General features: G+C 43.3%; 2 protein-coding genes across 2 annotated transcripts in view; one reads left to right on the plus strand and one right to left on the minus strand.

The window, feature by feature from the left end:
• Positions 1-3,585: 3,585 nt before the first annotated feature.
• On the plus strand, positions 3,586-12,466 carry T265_04095 (hypothetical protein; the record flags this gene model as incomplete). Its single annotated transcript, XM_009168741.1, has 2 exons — positions 3,586-3,807; positions 12,044-12,466. The coding sequence occupies 2 exons, from the start codon at positions 3,616-3,618 to the stop codon at positions 12,464-12,466; spliced, it is 615 nt and encodes a 204-aa protein (XP_009167005.1).
• Positions 12,467-15,263: 2,797 nt separating this feature from the next.
• T265_04096 (hypothetical protein) overlaps positions 15,264-16,155 on the minus strand; it is a gene marked incomplete at both ends in the record, with an annotated part of 6,996 nt that continues 6,104 nt past the window's right edge. The window contains one exon of the mRNA XM_009168742.1: positions 15,264-15,906. Within this exon, the coding sequence (XP_009167006.1) occupies positions 15,264-15,906 (643 nt within the window). The remainder of the gene's footprint in view (positions 15,907-16,155) is intronic.

Raw genomic sequence — 16,155 nt, forward strand, 5'->3', positions numbered from 1 at the left:
AGGGACATTGCACCGCTCCGCAAAATCAATCAACTCAAATAGAAATCAACCCACTCTACACCCAAGCGGTAACAAATAATCGCTGCTTGTTTAAATGAATCAAAGTATCGATCAATCCAACGAGTAGCACAGAAAAGAGACAATGATTAGATACTTTACCAACTGAATGAATAAAACAACAAATAAACAAATCGAATAATGGGTGAAAAAGTAAATGGATCTCCAAATTGAGCACACAAAAGCACGATGCTAAGAAGATGCATAGAAATGCATAGAAATTGTGCCTTTCATCAGGTACATTTCAGAGACACCGACTTCAGTTTGTGCACCGTTTAACTGAATTATTTGTTCAGTAGGGATCTTTCTCCGGAGCTCGTACAAGTGGTTTGCTGCGGACCTTGGTTCACAGCTCGAACTATATGCATTTTGGACTAAATAGAAACGAGGAAAAAATTTTGGGCCAGACACTGGAAATATCGAATAATCACACTGAATCGGAAGCCGGATATCCAGACATCCAATCTATGGCACAAAGTTGTCCGTTTAAAAATTCATTTCTTCCTCCCTACACCTCAGTAAAATAGCGTTCTGTTTCCATCCGCTGTTTGCTGCCATACGACTGTTATTTGAACGTCGGAGAGTCAGGGACCCATCATATCAAAAGGGATGTGGGAATCTCATGATCTAGGCATTTTGCTTTTCTGATGAAAGAATTGTGGCCAAACAGCTTATCGAACCAAAACTACCTTTCAGGATACTCAAATGATCTTCAAATGACTACAACTGTTCTTCTCACCATATGCCTGAGTAAATTCTCGAGAGAAAATCAAGAATAGAAGATAATGAGAAGATGTTTTGCCAATTTGGAGTTGGTTAATTAGCAAATTTTTTTCATGGCAGGCCCAGCTCTCCATTGCCTCCCCCCTCCCCTGTCCCTACTTACTCTGGAATGTTTGGGAGACAGAAGAGAGCTTTTAATTACCACGCTCTCATATATAAAGTGAAGCATTGTAGAGTTGGATCATTCTCAAATCTCACCTCTGGTCACCATCCCCGTTTTCACGCCCGGTGCAAAAATGCGTTCGACCCTGATCTTGCTCCTCCTTGCTAGTTTATTGGCCTTTGGTAAGTATTCATTGATTAATAACCGTGCATTTAAGGATCTCCCATTTTGAATTTTCTATATCATTTGTTAACAGATGCTGTAAAACTATTCAGTAACTTCCACTATAGGACATGGAGTTGGTTTTATTGTTCATCTTGATGAGGTATTCGTGGTCAAATTCACGTTTATCAGAATACTTGTAACCGTGATAGTATAGGGACAGCAAACAAAACCACTTTTGTACTTTTCATTCGGGAGTTTGAAATGAATCCTACCAGAGGTCTACCACCAGTCCTGTCCACTTTTGGGCATCATCTGGCAATTGATCAAGCCTGATTGAAATTTGGGCATCATTATTCACGATTGTTAAATAGATACGAATGCCAACTCAACATTTTGCGATTTCAACGGACCTTTCATACTAACAGATTTTTATCCGTATGTAAAGTGCCCAGGTTCCTTAACGTTCAGTCTCTCAGAGTATTCCAGATCAATAAATTTTCCGTCGCATTTTGATCAAAAAGCAGAATCATGTGGAATCGGCATGTAAGTCACACGAATACCTTGGGGAGGTGTACACGTGGTGCGACTCCGTGGGGAGCAAATAAGATTGCTGGTGATAACAAGACTGGTCATCGTAAACTTTGCCCGAAAAATCTCGAGGGTTCAGAAAATTTTACGGATGGCACGAGCACCGATTTAGTTGAAACCAAAGCTATGATGTTTCCTAGCATAAATGAGACTTGAAATAAAGCACAAATCAGAGGGTTTTTTTCGAAAACTCTTCAAAAGCGCACTATCACTTCTGCCCTTCTTGATGCAAATCAAATGTCCCAAGATTTCTAACATCATGATCTTCTACCAGGAGACCGATTTTTTTAAAGAAGTGTATAACCGAGGGGTCCATTTGAGTCCCCTGTTCACACTAAAGTAATTTCCAATTGAGTTTCTCCCCATTTGTGTAGAAATTTAGGTGGAAACTTGATGAGTACGCCTACCTGATAGGCTTCAGGATGGATATAACCAGCATTGGGCTCTTGAGCTGTTTTCATCGGCTTTATAAATTGAGGGCTACGTTAAGAAAGCGTACAGAGGTGTCTTGTGCAGACCAAAACATGAGGCGGCCGACGGGGCGTACACCCATTTGAATATTATCATAAACAAGGGTTTCAGTCTAGTAACCGGTTAACAACAGATTAACTTTCAACTAAATGTACTCCGGGGGAATCACATCTTATTACACTTTCCTTAAAACGCAATTTCTTAACACAGTCCTCCTAAATGGCTGAATTCATTGACTAATTTATGCTATTTCACACGCAGTGCTGTCCCCTAGTAGCATCCGGATCTAGGTAGTCAATACGCTGGCGAGGAGACGATTGCTTCCTGTTATGACGGTTCACTCCGAAACTCCCTCCGAAGATATGCCACCCCTATACCTGTGGTTTGCGTTCTTTGAAGAGTGATAGCTCCACAATCTCCGTATTGAGTACAACCTCGTCCAATTCACCCCCTATTGCGTACTGCGACAGTCTAGCGACTGGAAAAATTTCATTTTGTGAACCACTTTCAGCGTCGAAGCTAACTCACACGTTATTTGAGAATAGGTGAGCCTAATTTATCCTGATTTTCTGTAGGTGTTCTTATTCAATCCAACGGCTAATAGACCTGTTAACCAGGGCGAGCTAAGAGTTGAACTCAGCAATGACATGTTGTTTGTCGAGCTTCGTGTGGCGAAAGCAAAACAAAATCACGTCATTAGAAAGAACCTGGACACGAGTGAAAAAAACTGACACCAAACCCCGACTGGCACATTATACATTAGAATCAGTGTGATCTTGTTTAGCCGTAATCACTCGGACGAACTGACACCAACCCCGACTGGCACATTATACATTAGAATCAGTGTGATCTTGTTTAGCCGTAATCACTCGGACGGATGTCTCACTATTTTCTGAAATTCGTTCAGGTTTCGACTTAGAGTAATTGCAGAATTCGCTTATCGCATCAATTCCTTGCCTTCCTTGTTACTTAGGCAACACGAAATCGATATCGGCTGCTCTCGATGAAATCCACGATGACATTGAAGAGGTCAAAGAGGATCTGGAAGATGTGAAGGATAAACTTAAAGGAAATGGTAAGTGTCAATTTCTGGAAACTGTGAATTTGAGGCTTCCATTTTTCGTAGTCTTTGATTCATTAGGTGGTATCATACTAGTACATAATAAAGAAGTGCGCACAAGCCGTTCTACATCACGAGTGTTCGAGCAAAGTTTCAACCAATACTTCAGAGTGTATATCGATTGACTTTCTGTCATCAAATTACCTCGACTTTGTCATATCAGTGTAAAACAATATTTATGGCACAATGTTTGAACTCCGTGTTTGTCAAATGTAGCTTGACGCTTTGTGCATAAATGAACACAAATAATTCTGGTTTGTGGGCGATGGATGTAGATGTTTATGTCGAAACATTTTAGACCTGGTTCAAAATTCATTTGACCGGCCGCATGCCTCAGTGCTTAGAGCGCGAATTTACTGATCATAAGTTCTGTGGTTCGAACCCGACGTCTACCTCTCGACTCCCCTTCTCTAGACTTTGGCAACCTGGCGATATTCCAGCTCCCGTGCTCCCTTCGGGTGGCATGACAGCTAGGCACCGAAAGGGTGTTTCAGCCGGATTTAAACCGTCATTCAACATTGTACGCGCTTCTAGAATACTGGACGAAATGAACTATTCTGTCCTGAGGTCATGTGATGAATCCACCTGCTGATGACATGGTCGATATGTCTGATAAATCCACTTAGGCAGAAAAGACCAACTAAAAGTTGATGAGCCGTACATCTGGGTAGCTTGATGAGAACGCTTGCAGTAATGGGTGTTGAAGAAGGCAAGGTCACAGTACTCCTTCAGTAAAGAATTCCTTGAAGCATCTTTCCAGACAGCTTCTAAAGCCACGTGTGAGCTTGTTGCCCATCTAAGTCTGTATACCAGTTTTGGACCCTGTTTTGGGGGAGCTATAGAGGCATTGCTAGGTTTCGTTGGGATATACTAACCTAATATTCGTTGTTGCGGCCACGTCAGTTTCTGTGAATGAATACCACAAATTAGTCTCATCACTGGCATCGAAAAGACTAGCGCGATTCACTGCAAAACCACTTTGGACTCCTTGAAAGGCCAGTCACAGCCACGCGGCCATATTCGACAGGGAGATGGAATGAGGAGGAAAATTCGACACATTCCAGCTACTGGCAATCGTTCAGTAGTCACTACAAGTCACTACACTGCATATTTTACGACCGACACTTTGCAAACGCGTTCGTCCTCACATAAGCCTAAAAATGAATCAGTAAACTAAGCGCTGCTGGCTAGTAGGCGAAAAAGCACGACAACTATCCATGATGTAGCTCTCTGAAATATGCCCATTAGTGTGTTCATGGCCTCATCAATGTTTCATGTCTTTCCGCTTGTTTAGTGAGCAGAAGTGCATCAAATCATATTAGGGGAGAACTCCTAAAAGGACTCTGTTCTGCGGAAACTGCAACAATGCCTTGCATCACCCACGATACGGTGTGCAATCCGAACCCTGAAAAGCTGTACATCATGATTTCCGACTTTCTTATAGATGGTCCAGATAAAAAAAATCCCTCCAAGGAAGTGCCAGACTCATGGGTACACGCTGCGCGTAACGACAGAACTCTTGTCTACCCCAAGACATTAACCTGTTCTTGCCCACCACAAACAAAGCTTCGTTTTGAAAGCAACTAAGAGGATTTCTCAACTGAAGATGTTTGTTTCTCAATTGTCGATGAGTTCTAAATGTCTTAATTTCCTTACAGTATGGGGTAAGTCTCATTGGTAGTGTACAATGTCTCGTTGCAGTTTTGAACTTGTTTAACAAAGATTAGATCGGAAACATAAATCCTCAGTCCCAGTCTCCTATTCTCCATTTAATTCCAACCAACGTTAAAAACATGTTGTATTTGTCCCCCTGGGTTAATGTGGACCGCCAGACTACCTTGTGTCGAATACTCATAGACCATGCTGCTCTGACCTGGTCTCAGTTAGCGACGGAAGCCATAATCGTGCTAATTGGAAGTTAGCTAGTTATCTATTTATTTATTCATTTTTTGTTTATTTATTTATTTAGTTGGTTAGTCAGTCAGTCAGTTAGTTAGCTAGTTACTTAGTTAGTTAGTTAGTTAGTTAGTTAGTTAGTTAGTTAGTTAGTTAGTTAGTTAGTTAGTTAGTTAGTTAGTTAGTTAGTTAGTTAGTTAGTTAGTTAGTTAGTTAGTTAGTTAGTTAGTTAGTTAGTTAGTTAGTTAGTTAGTTAGTTAGTTAGTTGGGTTGCTTAGTAGTTATTTAGTTAGTTGGTTAGTCAGTCAGGCAGTCAGGCAGTAAATAGCCGCTGCTTTTAACGCAAGAGTGCTGACACTCGTGTGCATGCAGTTGGACATTGTCCTTTAGTGATTGAGAGTGCCGATTTGATAGAACAAACATGGCCCCTGAGGTTGTGGGTTGCATCAGAACTGTAAGCAATGACAGAGGTCGGTAATAGTTTGTTTTGGCTGTTAAAGAATAATTCTTCATTTTCCCGTTGTTCAAATCTGCATTCAAACCAACTGAGTACCCTTACAATCATAACACTTTGTGGCTCTCCTAAACACTTTCGCTTACAGGCAAAAACTATGGCTCTCGTGAGTTTAAAGCAAGCTAATATATATTCAGGGACGTGAAACAGAAAGAAGCGAAGCACTCTGTAGCATTTGCACCAAAACCAATCTCACGTTGCGTTTTCTCACATCGGCCCATTCAACGTCGACGTCGGAGTTGCGTAACAGATGTTAACTGGTTATGGCATTTTGAAGTTAAATTTTGTGCAATAGAATAATAGGTGATGAATACGAACCAGTTCGGCAACAGATGAGGCCTGTACCGAGCTGGTTGGAGAATTTCAATCGAAGAAATAAGGTTCACAGAAATAACTCATCACATATCAAACGAGCTAAAGTCGACAGTTGTCAAATAAAGCCCCGCGAATTCTTCGTACTTTATTGGTTCAAGCTCGCGTGATTCTCCTGGAACGATGTTGGAAACCCTGTAAACGATTTAATGAAACCGGCTTCATAGACAATCGCTTTGTCTGGTCAAGTTTCCTATGCTGACCTTGACTTTTGTGAAGTTTTCAAAAGTCGCTGGGTCGATCATTCCACCCCCCCCCACTTGCTAGATTCAACGCCCTTGATGAATTTAGGTATCTTGCCTTAGAAGTTCTCACCTATTCTTTCTATTTTTTCACTTTACTGCGTAAGACGTTGTGCAGTGTGCTTAATCGGGGTTCATTACAACTATATTGATATCCACGAGCATGATTGGCTACAACGACGCTGGCAACGATGAAACTGTAGGACAAAATTTGTACAGTTTCAGTCTACCCTTCTAATAACTGTCTGCTACAGGCAGAGCGCAAGAATGGCGGAGAAAATATGGTCAATTTGAAATATCAGCCAACTGAACTAAGCGTGGATGAGACTCTCTCAAAGACAACCCAAAAAGGCCCATCAACACCTTTTTCGAATACCAAAGTGGCCAGGTGACAAAAGACCCTTCCAAAGGCTTCATAACAGAATCAATTACCTCACCGTGAGGAATGCTTAGTGATAGCCGGCGAAATATAATTTGCCCTGGAGGCAACATCCATTCGGAAATATGTCGAGATGAGTACTCCGTTACGAATGAGAACGGTTCTAACAAATGTCTAAATTTTTTAGATGCAATTCGAAAACGAAACCAATTTCCCTGTTATGCTACTCATCAAATTGTAGTAGACCTCAGGTCAAGGTACCAGATGCGCAGTCCAAATTGACTAGAACGTAACGTCTCCACTGTGTATAAAAGTGCTTCTTCGCATACCTGGTTTATAAATCTAGATTCCTATTGTTCGGCTCTCAACTGGACAGGTTTATTCTATTCAACCCATAGCTGTACGTCCGTACAACATACGAGAAAGGTTTACGTCTTAATAAACTGTGATCATTTAGCCAGTGAATTCAAACATCAGCGACGATCAAACTGAATGATTAACTACCCGATTGGCCGTGCCGTTTCAAGGGTGTGCGTGTGTGTCTGCAAGTACTTGTGTGGGTGTACGGTGGACGCGAGCAAGTGCGTGTAAAGAACCGAAATCTCCTTTTCCCACCCGGTTTAGTAAACAGAAAAGATCACGGCAAAAGTTACCAACAGCAAGAAAGGGGTAAAGCTACAAAGGTTGCCTCATAGTTTAGTGGGAATAAGATTCGAATTCCCGAAGTATTTCCCCCACACGAAATTAATTGTGTGGTAGAAGAAAGTTCTTGTTCAGAACACTACACGCTTGGTGGAATTCTGGGTACTAACTACAGTTAGTGACCCCAAAAATGGCGAAACTGAGACCCACTCACAGTACCTCAGCGTAGCTGAAGGAGATTCACAAAATGAGTAATAGGTAGGGTGTCCGTACAGAGGCTACGTAATTGAAGGTGAAGAGTCTAAAATGAAAAGACGGTTTCGATTTGTATTCCAGAAGCTCTCTGTACCAACCAAGCCCATTGAGAGAAAAATATTTAAAATAACAGACTACTGAAAAATATTGAGTAGCATCCGACAATTTCTGATTTGCACTCTCCACAGAGAAAGTTCAAAGTAAATTCGGTAAGTGGTGACTGCCTGGCGGTACATAAAGTTGCCTGTATAAAAAGCAAAACGCATTGTGTCTTTCTGTATGATTAAGAACATTCGACAGTGTATCAAATTCATTCGTCTGCATGATCATCCAACGCAAAAAGTAGAGTAAGGGTATGGGTTACCAAGGTGACACGTGTCCGCATGAATGATACAACACACAAAATTGACGTTTCGCTCGCCAGTTCCAGTCATTGTATAAATTCCTTCTGGTGATTTTCGAACGCCGTCAGAAATTTTGGTGAAACTGCGAATACCAGCTAAGTGAGATGCTTGCATACGCTTGACACACACAAGTAAATTGAAATGTGGTATTTTCGTAAAGGTACAAGTGGGTTCAGGGCCAACAACCATTACATCAAGTGCATATGACTTGATTGCTTTCTCGTTACAAGAGGTGTCACACGCTCCTAAACTTAGATGTGAGAGCAACAGTGAAAGATGGATCTGTGCCATACGGACTTTCAGGTTTCGACAACCCATCAGTAATTCTTCCGAGGGAATCTTGTCGGTTCATATGAAACGAAATGTCAACAGGCGGAAGGCCCATCACCATCTACTGACTTCAGTGAGAAATAAGGTGGGAAAAGTCTTGTTTTTTGTGGGGCTGGCGTCCAGGTGGCAACCTATGAGTTACCTGAGAGGTCCGTAAACTGGTTTCCACGACTGGTTTCAAAATACTACTCTTCATTCCCGACTTGTTGACCTACATGAGAAATTGGGCTATATTTCAGCCGAGCAAGAAGGATTGGCTCCAGTTTATATGGGTGCTTGCGGTGAGGTTCGCTTCCCTTCACAACTCATTTGTCCGTTTGCCAGTCCACTTGCGGAACATTCTGACAAAACATCTGTCGATTCCTTTAAATTCCAGTGACCAAAGAGTTGAACGGCGTCTTGGGTAAGACCAGTCATTCTATTCCGTCTATGCTTGATTCCTTGAAACTGTGGTGGTAGACGAATGTCGGTGGCTGTTAGGTTACCACATGGGTGTTGGTGGCCTACCTGCAGATTATTTCGTTAGTGATTTTTCTATCCTAATGTTGGAATACAATCCGTTAAGTTCGTTATCACACCCGGATTAGGCACGACTTTGAGGTTTGTGACAAGAAGCACCAAATATGGCTATAGTGACGGGACCTATTTGGAGTATTCTAACCCACACTCAAAGATGTATCGGCCGAAATCGATAAAAGCGGGTCCATTTCATCCCGGTGAATCATCCCAGCTGACCTTCAGTTGATGTTTTTCAAAGGAGCTGCCCACCAGCAGCCCATATGCTAGATGTCAACTCTGAGAACTCTTCGGATTCCGTTCCGTTTTCTTCTGGGTGCATTGCGACGTGCGAACACGGGTTTTGGATACAACTAATAAGAGCACAACAAACATTGTGGGTAAAGACTTCCACAGTTTTAGTTTGATGCGAATTTGATGGAATAACCTGAAATGTTATTTTCTCTACCCCCAGTCGCGTTGAATCGTGAGTCTTTGCTCATTATCCTGACATGCTCGTTGTCTTATCGGGCGGTTGCTCATAGCTTCCAAGCTAGTTGTGTACACTCGCCTCATCACTTTCAGCTTCACCGAAAATTTGACATTTTATGACGGGACGAAACTGTTGCGAGTTAGTAATTCCCAGTTGTCTTGAGGCGGAAGAAAGCTTGAATTAGGAGCTTGACTGAAAAATCTGAGATTTTCGAGAAATAGGGTAGCTCGGAATAAAAACCACATTAAAATATGGATACACTGAATACTGTGGAGAACGACAAGGCAAAGAATGAGATCGGCTTTGTTGTTGAGTTTTAGAAATTTTCAAGGAGAATACGTGCAACTGTGTAAATTTGGGTTCCCATTTACTAAGTTAGCCTGCCGTTACGGTCTGAAAACTAGGAGAGGGAATGAACTGAATTGTACATTGTGCGAAAGCATCCATGAGGCTCCAATACTACTTACTAACCACCAGTAAGCTACATTTCATAAAATCAGCTGCATTTCTAGCACAACCAGCAAACTCCGCCATGTGATGAAGCTATAAACAAAACAATATGCTTGCTGAACAGTTTGAAGAGCGAAATGAGACAAAGGTGGTCTGGAGAAGTTCAATTGATTCGTCCGGTGAAAACGCCCTGCCAGATTCTGTAAATGGCTTGTGAGCTGATATCAGTGTACAAGGACGGATTGCCTCATCAACGTAAACGGAAGTCTCAATTCCATCTGAGTTGCCCGTACGTTCAAGCATGTTCATGTGTCAAAATGATCTTGTCCAACAAGCCTCGATTATTTTTGTACCCTAAAAGCACACCAACGTGAAGCTGATTGGACGTTCTAGCTTCGTCAGGGTACATCGCGGTGTGGTACACGAAAATTCTAAAGCAAAGGATGAGGCTAATTAAACTCAGTTACAAATTCAGTTAGTTAACACTCCTCAACTGAATCTTTATCTTTCACTTAGTGCACTCTTGAGGTACCACAGAACACTACTCACGGGACAGCTTAAAACCCTGGGAGCGCCCGCCACCGGTTTCGCTATTCTTGAGGAACCGGTCTTAAAAAAGCTGGGATGACTTCACTCAAAAAGCCGAACCAGTACGGACAACCGGAGCACATACAGCACCCAGGCTTGATAACTTAAGAAACTTGGAGTTATAATGATCAGTCACAAGAAACTGATCCTCAAACGATTGTTCCGAATGTAGTATTCTTTCTGTCTCACTAAACGACTTTGAAAATATACATTCTGTCAATGTCAAAATGTCCCCGGATCTAAAGAGCGTTCCGTGTTCATTGTCGGCAGACAATAGGTGGGAACTGATGAATCTCTGTCGGTTTCAAGTTTACAGATAATGGAATTTCATTTACAGTTCCACTGAACAGAATTGAAGATTTTCAACTTACGTTTCTTAATAATTGATCATATGTGTATTTCCACAACAGCGGATGACTAAACAAGGTAATTGATCGGTATTTGATCTCGTATCGTACTGTGACTCATATTTTTTATCTGCCAATCTCCAAATCACCAGCTATATACATTTGAACGTACACTAGGCACTCGAGTGACGAGAGATTTCTTAACTTCAACCCTCTTAGACCACCGTTTGAACACTTATTCAGCCCGTTTGTTTGAGGTGATTGATCTTCCTGGGAGTGAGCGTGCTTTACCTGGCTTGCTATTAGCACACGCCACTGTTCAAACTAAACACCCCGAGAAAAACGTACTTATTCGTCTCTCATCTCACCCCACTCTGATCCTGACTGAATACACTGCATTCGATTTTCATAATGTATCTAATGGCGTCTTTCTTCAACGTGATTCTCAAATTCATTTTACCTTGTTTCTTTTCCAACGTGTCTCTACAATGTTGTGGATCGTTTTCGTTGGGATACACACCTGGTTTTTTGAGTTCCTGCTCTTCACTTCTTTATTCCCTATTTACTAGGAATTCTTTCCCATGGTTGTAAATTAGTTACGCATGATTATTTATTATTGGTGTATTGAGGGTGTTCGGTACAGCATGAGCGGTTTCGTACTTCTTGGGACTCGTCGGATGGGCGTGGTTCCCGACCTTTTCTTCATGTCATGGTTAAACGTGCGTAGACTATAGGTTCCGTTGTTTTTCCTGTTAACACCAAGGTGACCTGCCAAAAAGTACAACTCGCCGGCTGTGTACAACCTGGTGTTCACGCTATTCATAGGGTTGATGAAAACCTCGAGATTATGTGATGACCCCCCAGAGAATGGCGCCATCGGTTGTCGAAGTATTTGCTGCATCTATAGACGTAGAACACTACTCATAAGGTTGCTACCTATGTTCTACCTGAACCCAAATTGCACGAAATTAGCGAAACACACTCATTTGCAAACAAATTTGGCTTTGCGGGAGACTCACCTGGAACCCAGTTCAATCTCTCGTTTACGATGTTTTCAAGCAACCGAATGCGCTGCTTGAAAACATCATAAACGGGAGATTCAGAAAGGGGTTCCAGATGAGTCTCCCGCAAAAGCGAATTTGTTTGGAAATAAGTGTATTTCACTATCTGCTGCATCCTTATTGGTGATATTCTACGTTAATTAAATTACTTAATTTCTTAATGTGACTGGTTGGTTCATACCTCTCGGTTACTCACTTGTGTTCCCCAACTATCCATTTTATCTTGCAGCAATACGATTCCCCCTTTGCAAGTGTATCAGTTTTGTTCACAAGCGCTCTCAAATACAGTTGACACGTCACAAACCTTCTTATGAACTACCTCACTCCACGCGATCTGATGGGGAAGACGAATCGCACACAGTTGTTGCCGCGCTGCTCTTACTCTGGATACCAGCTATCCATTCACAGAAAGAAAAGAAAATACGGTTGGTAAGTGCCTTCGGGCACAGAACGAAATTAGGCCAAAACATGCGGAAAAAGAAAAAGAAAGCGTTCAGCTGTAGCGCCTTCCGGTGCCTATCTGATATGCCACCCGAAGGAAGCACGAGGGCTGGGATACTGCCAGATTGCCCAAGCCTAGACAGGGGAAGTCGAAAGGCAGAGGTCGGATTCGAATCACGGACATTCCGGTCAGTAAATTCGCGTTCTAACCACTTGGGCCATCTCGCCCCCAAAACATGCGGATGTGATGGGACTAGAAACAACGCCTAGTTCCATTTCCCCATACCTACTCGTACACTGTCATTCTCAAAACTGATTTCACTCCTGTTGGTCTCCAACAAAGTGGCAGAGACGTCTTCTATGTGAACACTGCCCGGAGAACAGAGTGTTCTGGACCTTTAGGTTGTACATTTAGTTGAGATAAACCAAACTGGAAAACCCAGCAGGTCACGAGTTCACAGCAGCTCAAGGTGCTCAGTACCAACCGGTTTTCAGCCAACGAAGAAACCCGAATGACCGTTTGGTCACAGCCGAGGTGATGCAGGTAGCAGGCTGTCGGTTGGCCTTCATCAATGGTCCGATTCAAGGACAATTGACATGAAGATCTTAAGATAGTCTCAAAATACGGTTGATAAATTGCAAATAACTAGTCCGACTAGTACTGACGAGTAGACAGACTGCTTTAATCAGGATTCGGTTATTATATACATATATAACACCATTTTCTAAGCTTGACCGATTTTTAACCTTAGAACATGCATATTTTCGGCGTACATTGTCGACGTGATATAGAGAAGACGGGGCTCTGCGATCAATGTGTCGAAATAGGGACTCTGCCAAGCGTAATGGAAATGAAAAGAGTGGAGTCATGGGGCAGGGCTTCCTTGGCGAATAGTTCAACAGATGAGCTATGGAGGACGTCAACCGATATTGTGGGGAAATCGAAATTCCCATCGGCACGAACTAATGTCCTTTTAGAGTCCGGTTCAAAACAACTTCTGGTACATGGTGTAAGTCATACGAGAGAGTCATTAATGAAGTGAGCAAACGATATCCACTAATTAATCAGGGATGCGCGGTGAATCAACGTAGAATCCACTTCTAATAGATTAGAGTCTCGTCTCAGAACGTCTGTTTTGTGTTTGCAACGTTTGGCAAGTTCTCTCTCAACACTACTGATATCTAACACGACGCACCACATACGCAGCGAGACAGTGGTCACGTGCAGTTAGCTGAGGAAACAAGCTACCCACAGTTTACGACCAGTAAGTAAAAATAACGATCTTTTGCCGTAGAGCTAATAGACCATGATTCGGAAACGGCTGGCAAATTTTTCGCATATATTTGACATGCTTGTGTACCATACAAGTACCTTGTCCCAGAAACTGAGCCCTCTCCAACCGACGCATACCTGAGAAGTGCTGATCCCAAAAAAAGGACAATTTTGTCTGTTCAAAAGTTGCTGTATCTCCTCCTCTAACCGAGGGTTGTACTAAAAGTTCAAAGACCCGCGTTTTCAGGTATTATACTGAGACATATTGAGTCATACATTCGAAATCAGACGTGACATATTTGCCCATCAGTCGCCCCATTAGTCTCTTCGCCTCATCAATGACCTGCAGTTAGGACCTCACAGAAACCTGTGGGCATCAACTCCAAATGAAAAAAACGGTGAGCTCCTGCACAGTTGCAGTAGTTGGTGAGCGGAACCCGAGAAGTCCAGTAAAATTTCGTCAGATGATGGTACGTCTGGTAAATGTTGTTTAGGCAAAGAGGAAACTTCCCAAACGAACCGGCTGTTTACCAAGACCAGTTCAATAGGCGACGGACGAAGGGGTGGATTCCCATCCGGGCAGCAACAGCATGTGGTGATATTTGCCATCTCGCTTGACGCCGCATTTGCCTCTACGTGCTGCTGTTAGCCATAACATGGAACTGCGGTGTACGCATCTGCAATCGGCTGCTCCCAGCATCCCGGTTGCAATACAGGGGCACCTCATGATGTGATCCGTACTGGTACCTCTTCGAGTCCCAAATTTTTCTGCCGGCGCCCCAGTCGTGTTGCTTCCCTTCGAATTGATCAAAACGCCTTCGACAGACGGCGTCCGCGAGCATTTGTGAGTCCGTTCGCATATTCCACGTCCTACTACATCGTCCACGTCGTGCACAAGAAGCAGATCACGGGCCATCACCACCAACGTATCTGAGGCAACCGTTGTACACAAGAAGCAGATCACGGGCCACCACCACCACCAACGTATCTGAGGCAACCGTTGTTCTACTTGGGCTCGAGACAGCTCAGTGGTTGATGCGCAAAACTACTGACCTGAAGGTCCATCGTTCGACAGCAACCTCAGCATCTCGACTGCTCCTGTCTAGGGCTGAGCAACCTGGCAGTATTCCAGCCTGGGTGCTTTCTTCAGGTGGAATAGCAGCTAGGCACCGGAAGGATGTTACAGCTGAATGATTAATACTAATTTTATTACTTGTCAAGATGCTTTTCGACAGCAGCCAATAAGACAAATCTAGGCCACTTTTACTGTGTCCCAAGTACTTCCGCTGTCAACAGACAAGTCGCTCACAGTAACTTACCCTCAGAACCAGCCCCCAAAGCTAGTCCGCCTGCAGAACAGAGCAGGTCCGTGGTTCGAACCCGGCCTCTGCATCTTGACTTCTTCTGTGTAGGCTTGGGCAACCTGGCAGTATTCAAGCCCTCGTGCTTCCTTCGGGTGTCTTCTCCTGAATAACATTTCAGTTTGACCATTTCAATAATATTCTTTCTAATTTGTCTTACGAGCAAGAGTTTAGAAACGGTTCGACGTCCAAATTAAAATGAGTCAGCACAGGACAGGTCTGCACGATTTATCGTGAATTCTATAAAAAAAACAACATTCTACCGACAGCTAGGTCTTTCCGAACGGCCTGTCAGCACGAATATTTAATGGGAAAGTGCAAAAATCCCTTTTCATCAGGATGACGATTTGTACAGTTGGCGTACGATAATTCGACAGGATTCAGGAGGAACGTGAAAAACAAAGTTAGTCTGTAAAAAATACTCCATCCAACATCATTCTGCATTCGAATTCGTGAGCTCTGAAAAACAAGGCAGCGAGTCCCCATCGATCACACCATCAAATTCTTCAAGCGACATTCGTTTTGGATCAAGGCTCGTTTCATCTACTGGCTCCTCACCAGCTTTGCGACGAAGCTGCCGTGGTGCGAATAAAACCGTATGGCGCTGAGCCAACGGTCTGGAAACCAGACAATAACCGGTTTCTGGTGCCTGTTTTGGGATAATATCAGCCCATGGATCTGACAGGGCACGGGTAATCCAACCCACATGAGGACTCGAAGTACTGCGGTCATGTCTAGAAGATAGGAAAGAGCTCCTGCCACCACGGAAACTACTTGGAGTAGCATCCATCGAGTTGTTGAGCTGCTCGCGAGCAGACATATAAGACGGAGTCGCGATGCTGTTCTGAGAATAGTTGGAACGGAAGCTTGGCGGGCACATCGGGGAGTTGTAAATAGATGGATAACCGGAGGACTGATCAACAGGGCTTGCGCACGGGTAAGGCATAAAATGGGCGGGAGGTGCGTTGAAAGAAGCTGCAGCTGGAGGGCGGGGGCTTCCAACAAACCGCAAAGACTGATGGAAAGCTGGAGTGCTTCGAGTACCCGGGTCAAAGGACGGGGACCCATAAGGCGATCTGATATTCGGGGGGCTGCGCAAAACAAACGAAAAAGTAAGATTTTAGTATGTACCGATTAAATTACCACCCGTTACACTTCGGAGTGAAAATGCCCGCGACGATCTGATATCGGGGGGCTGCGCAAAACAAACGAAAAAGTAAGATTTTAGTATGTACCGATTAAATTACCACCCGTTACACTTCGGAGTTGAAATGCCCGCGACAGAAAAGGAACTGGGAACACTAATATTGCATATGTATATATAT

The sequence above is a fragment of the Opisthorchis viverrini genome (assembly GCF_000715545.1).
Source record: "Opisthorchis viverrini unplaced genomic scaffold opera_v5_64, whole genome shotgun sequence".
Taxonomy (NCBI): Eukaryota; Metazoa; Platyhelminthes; class Trematoda; order Opisthorchiida; family Opisthorchiidae; genus Opisthorchis; species Opisthorchis viverrini.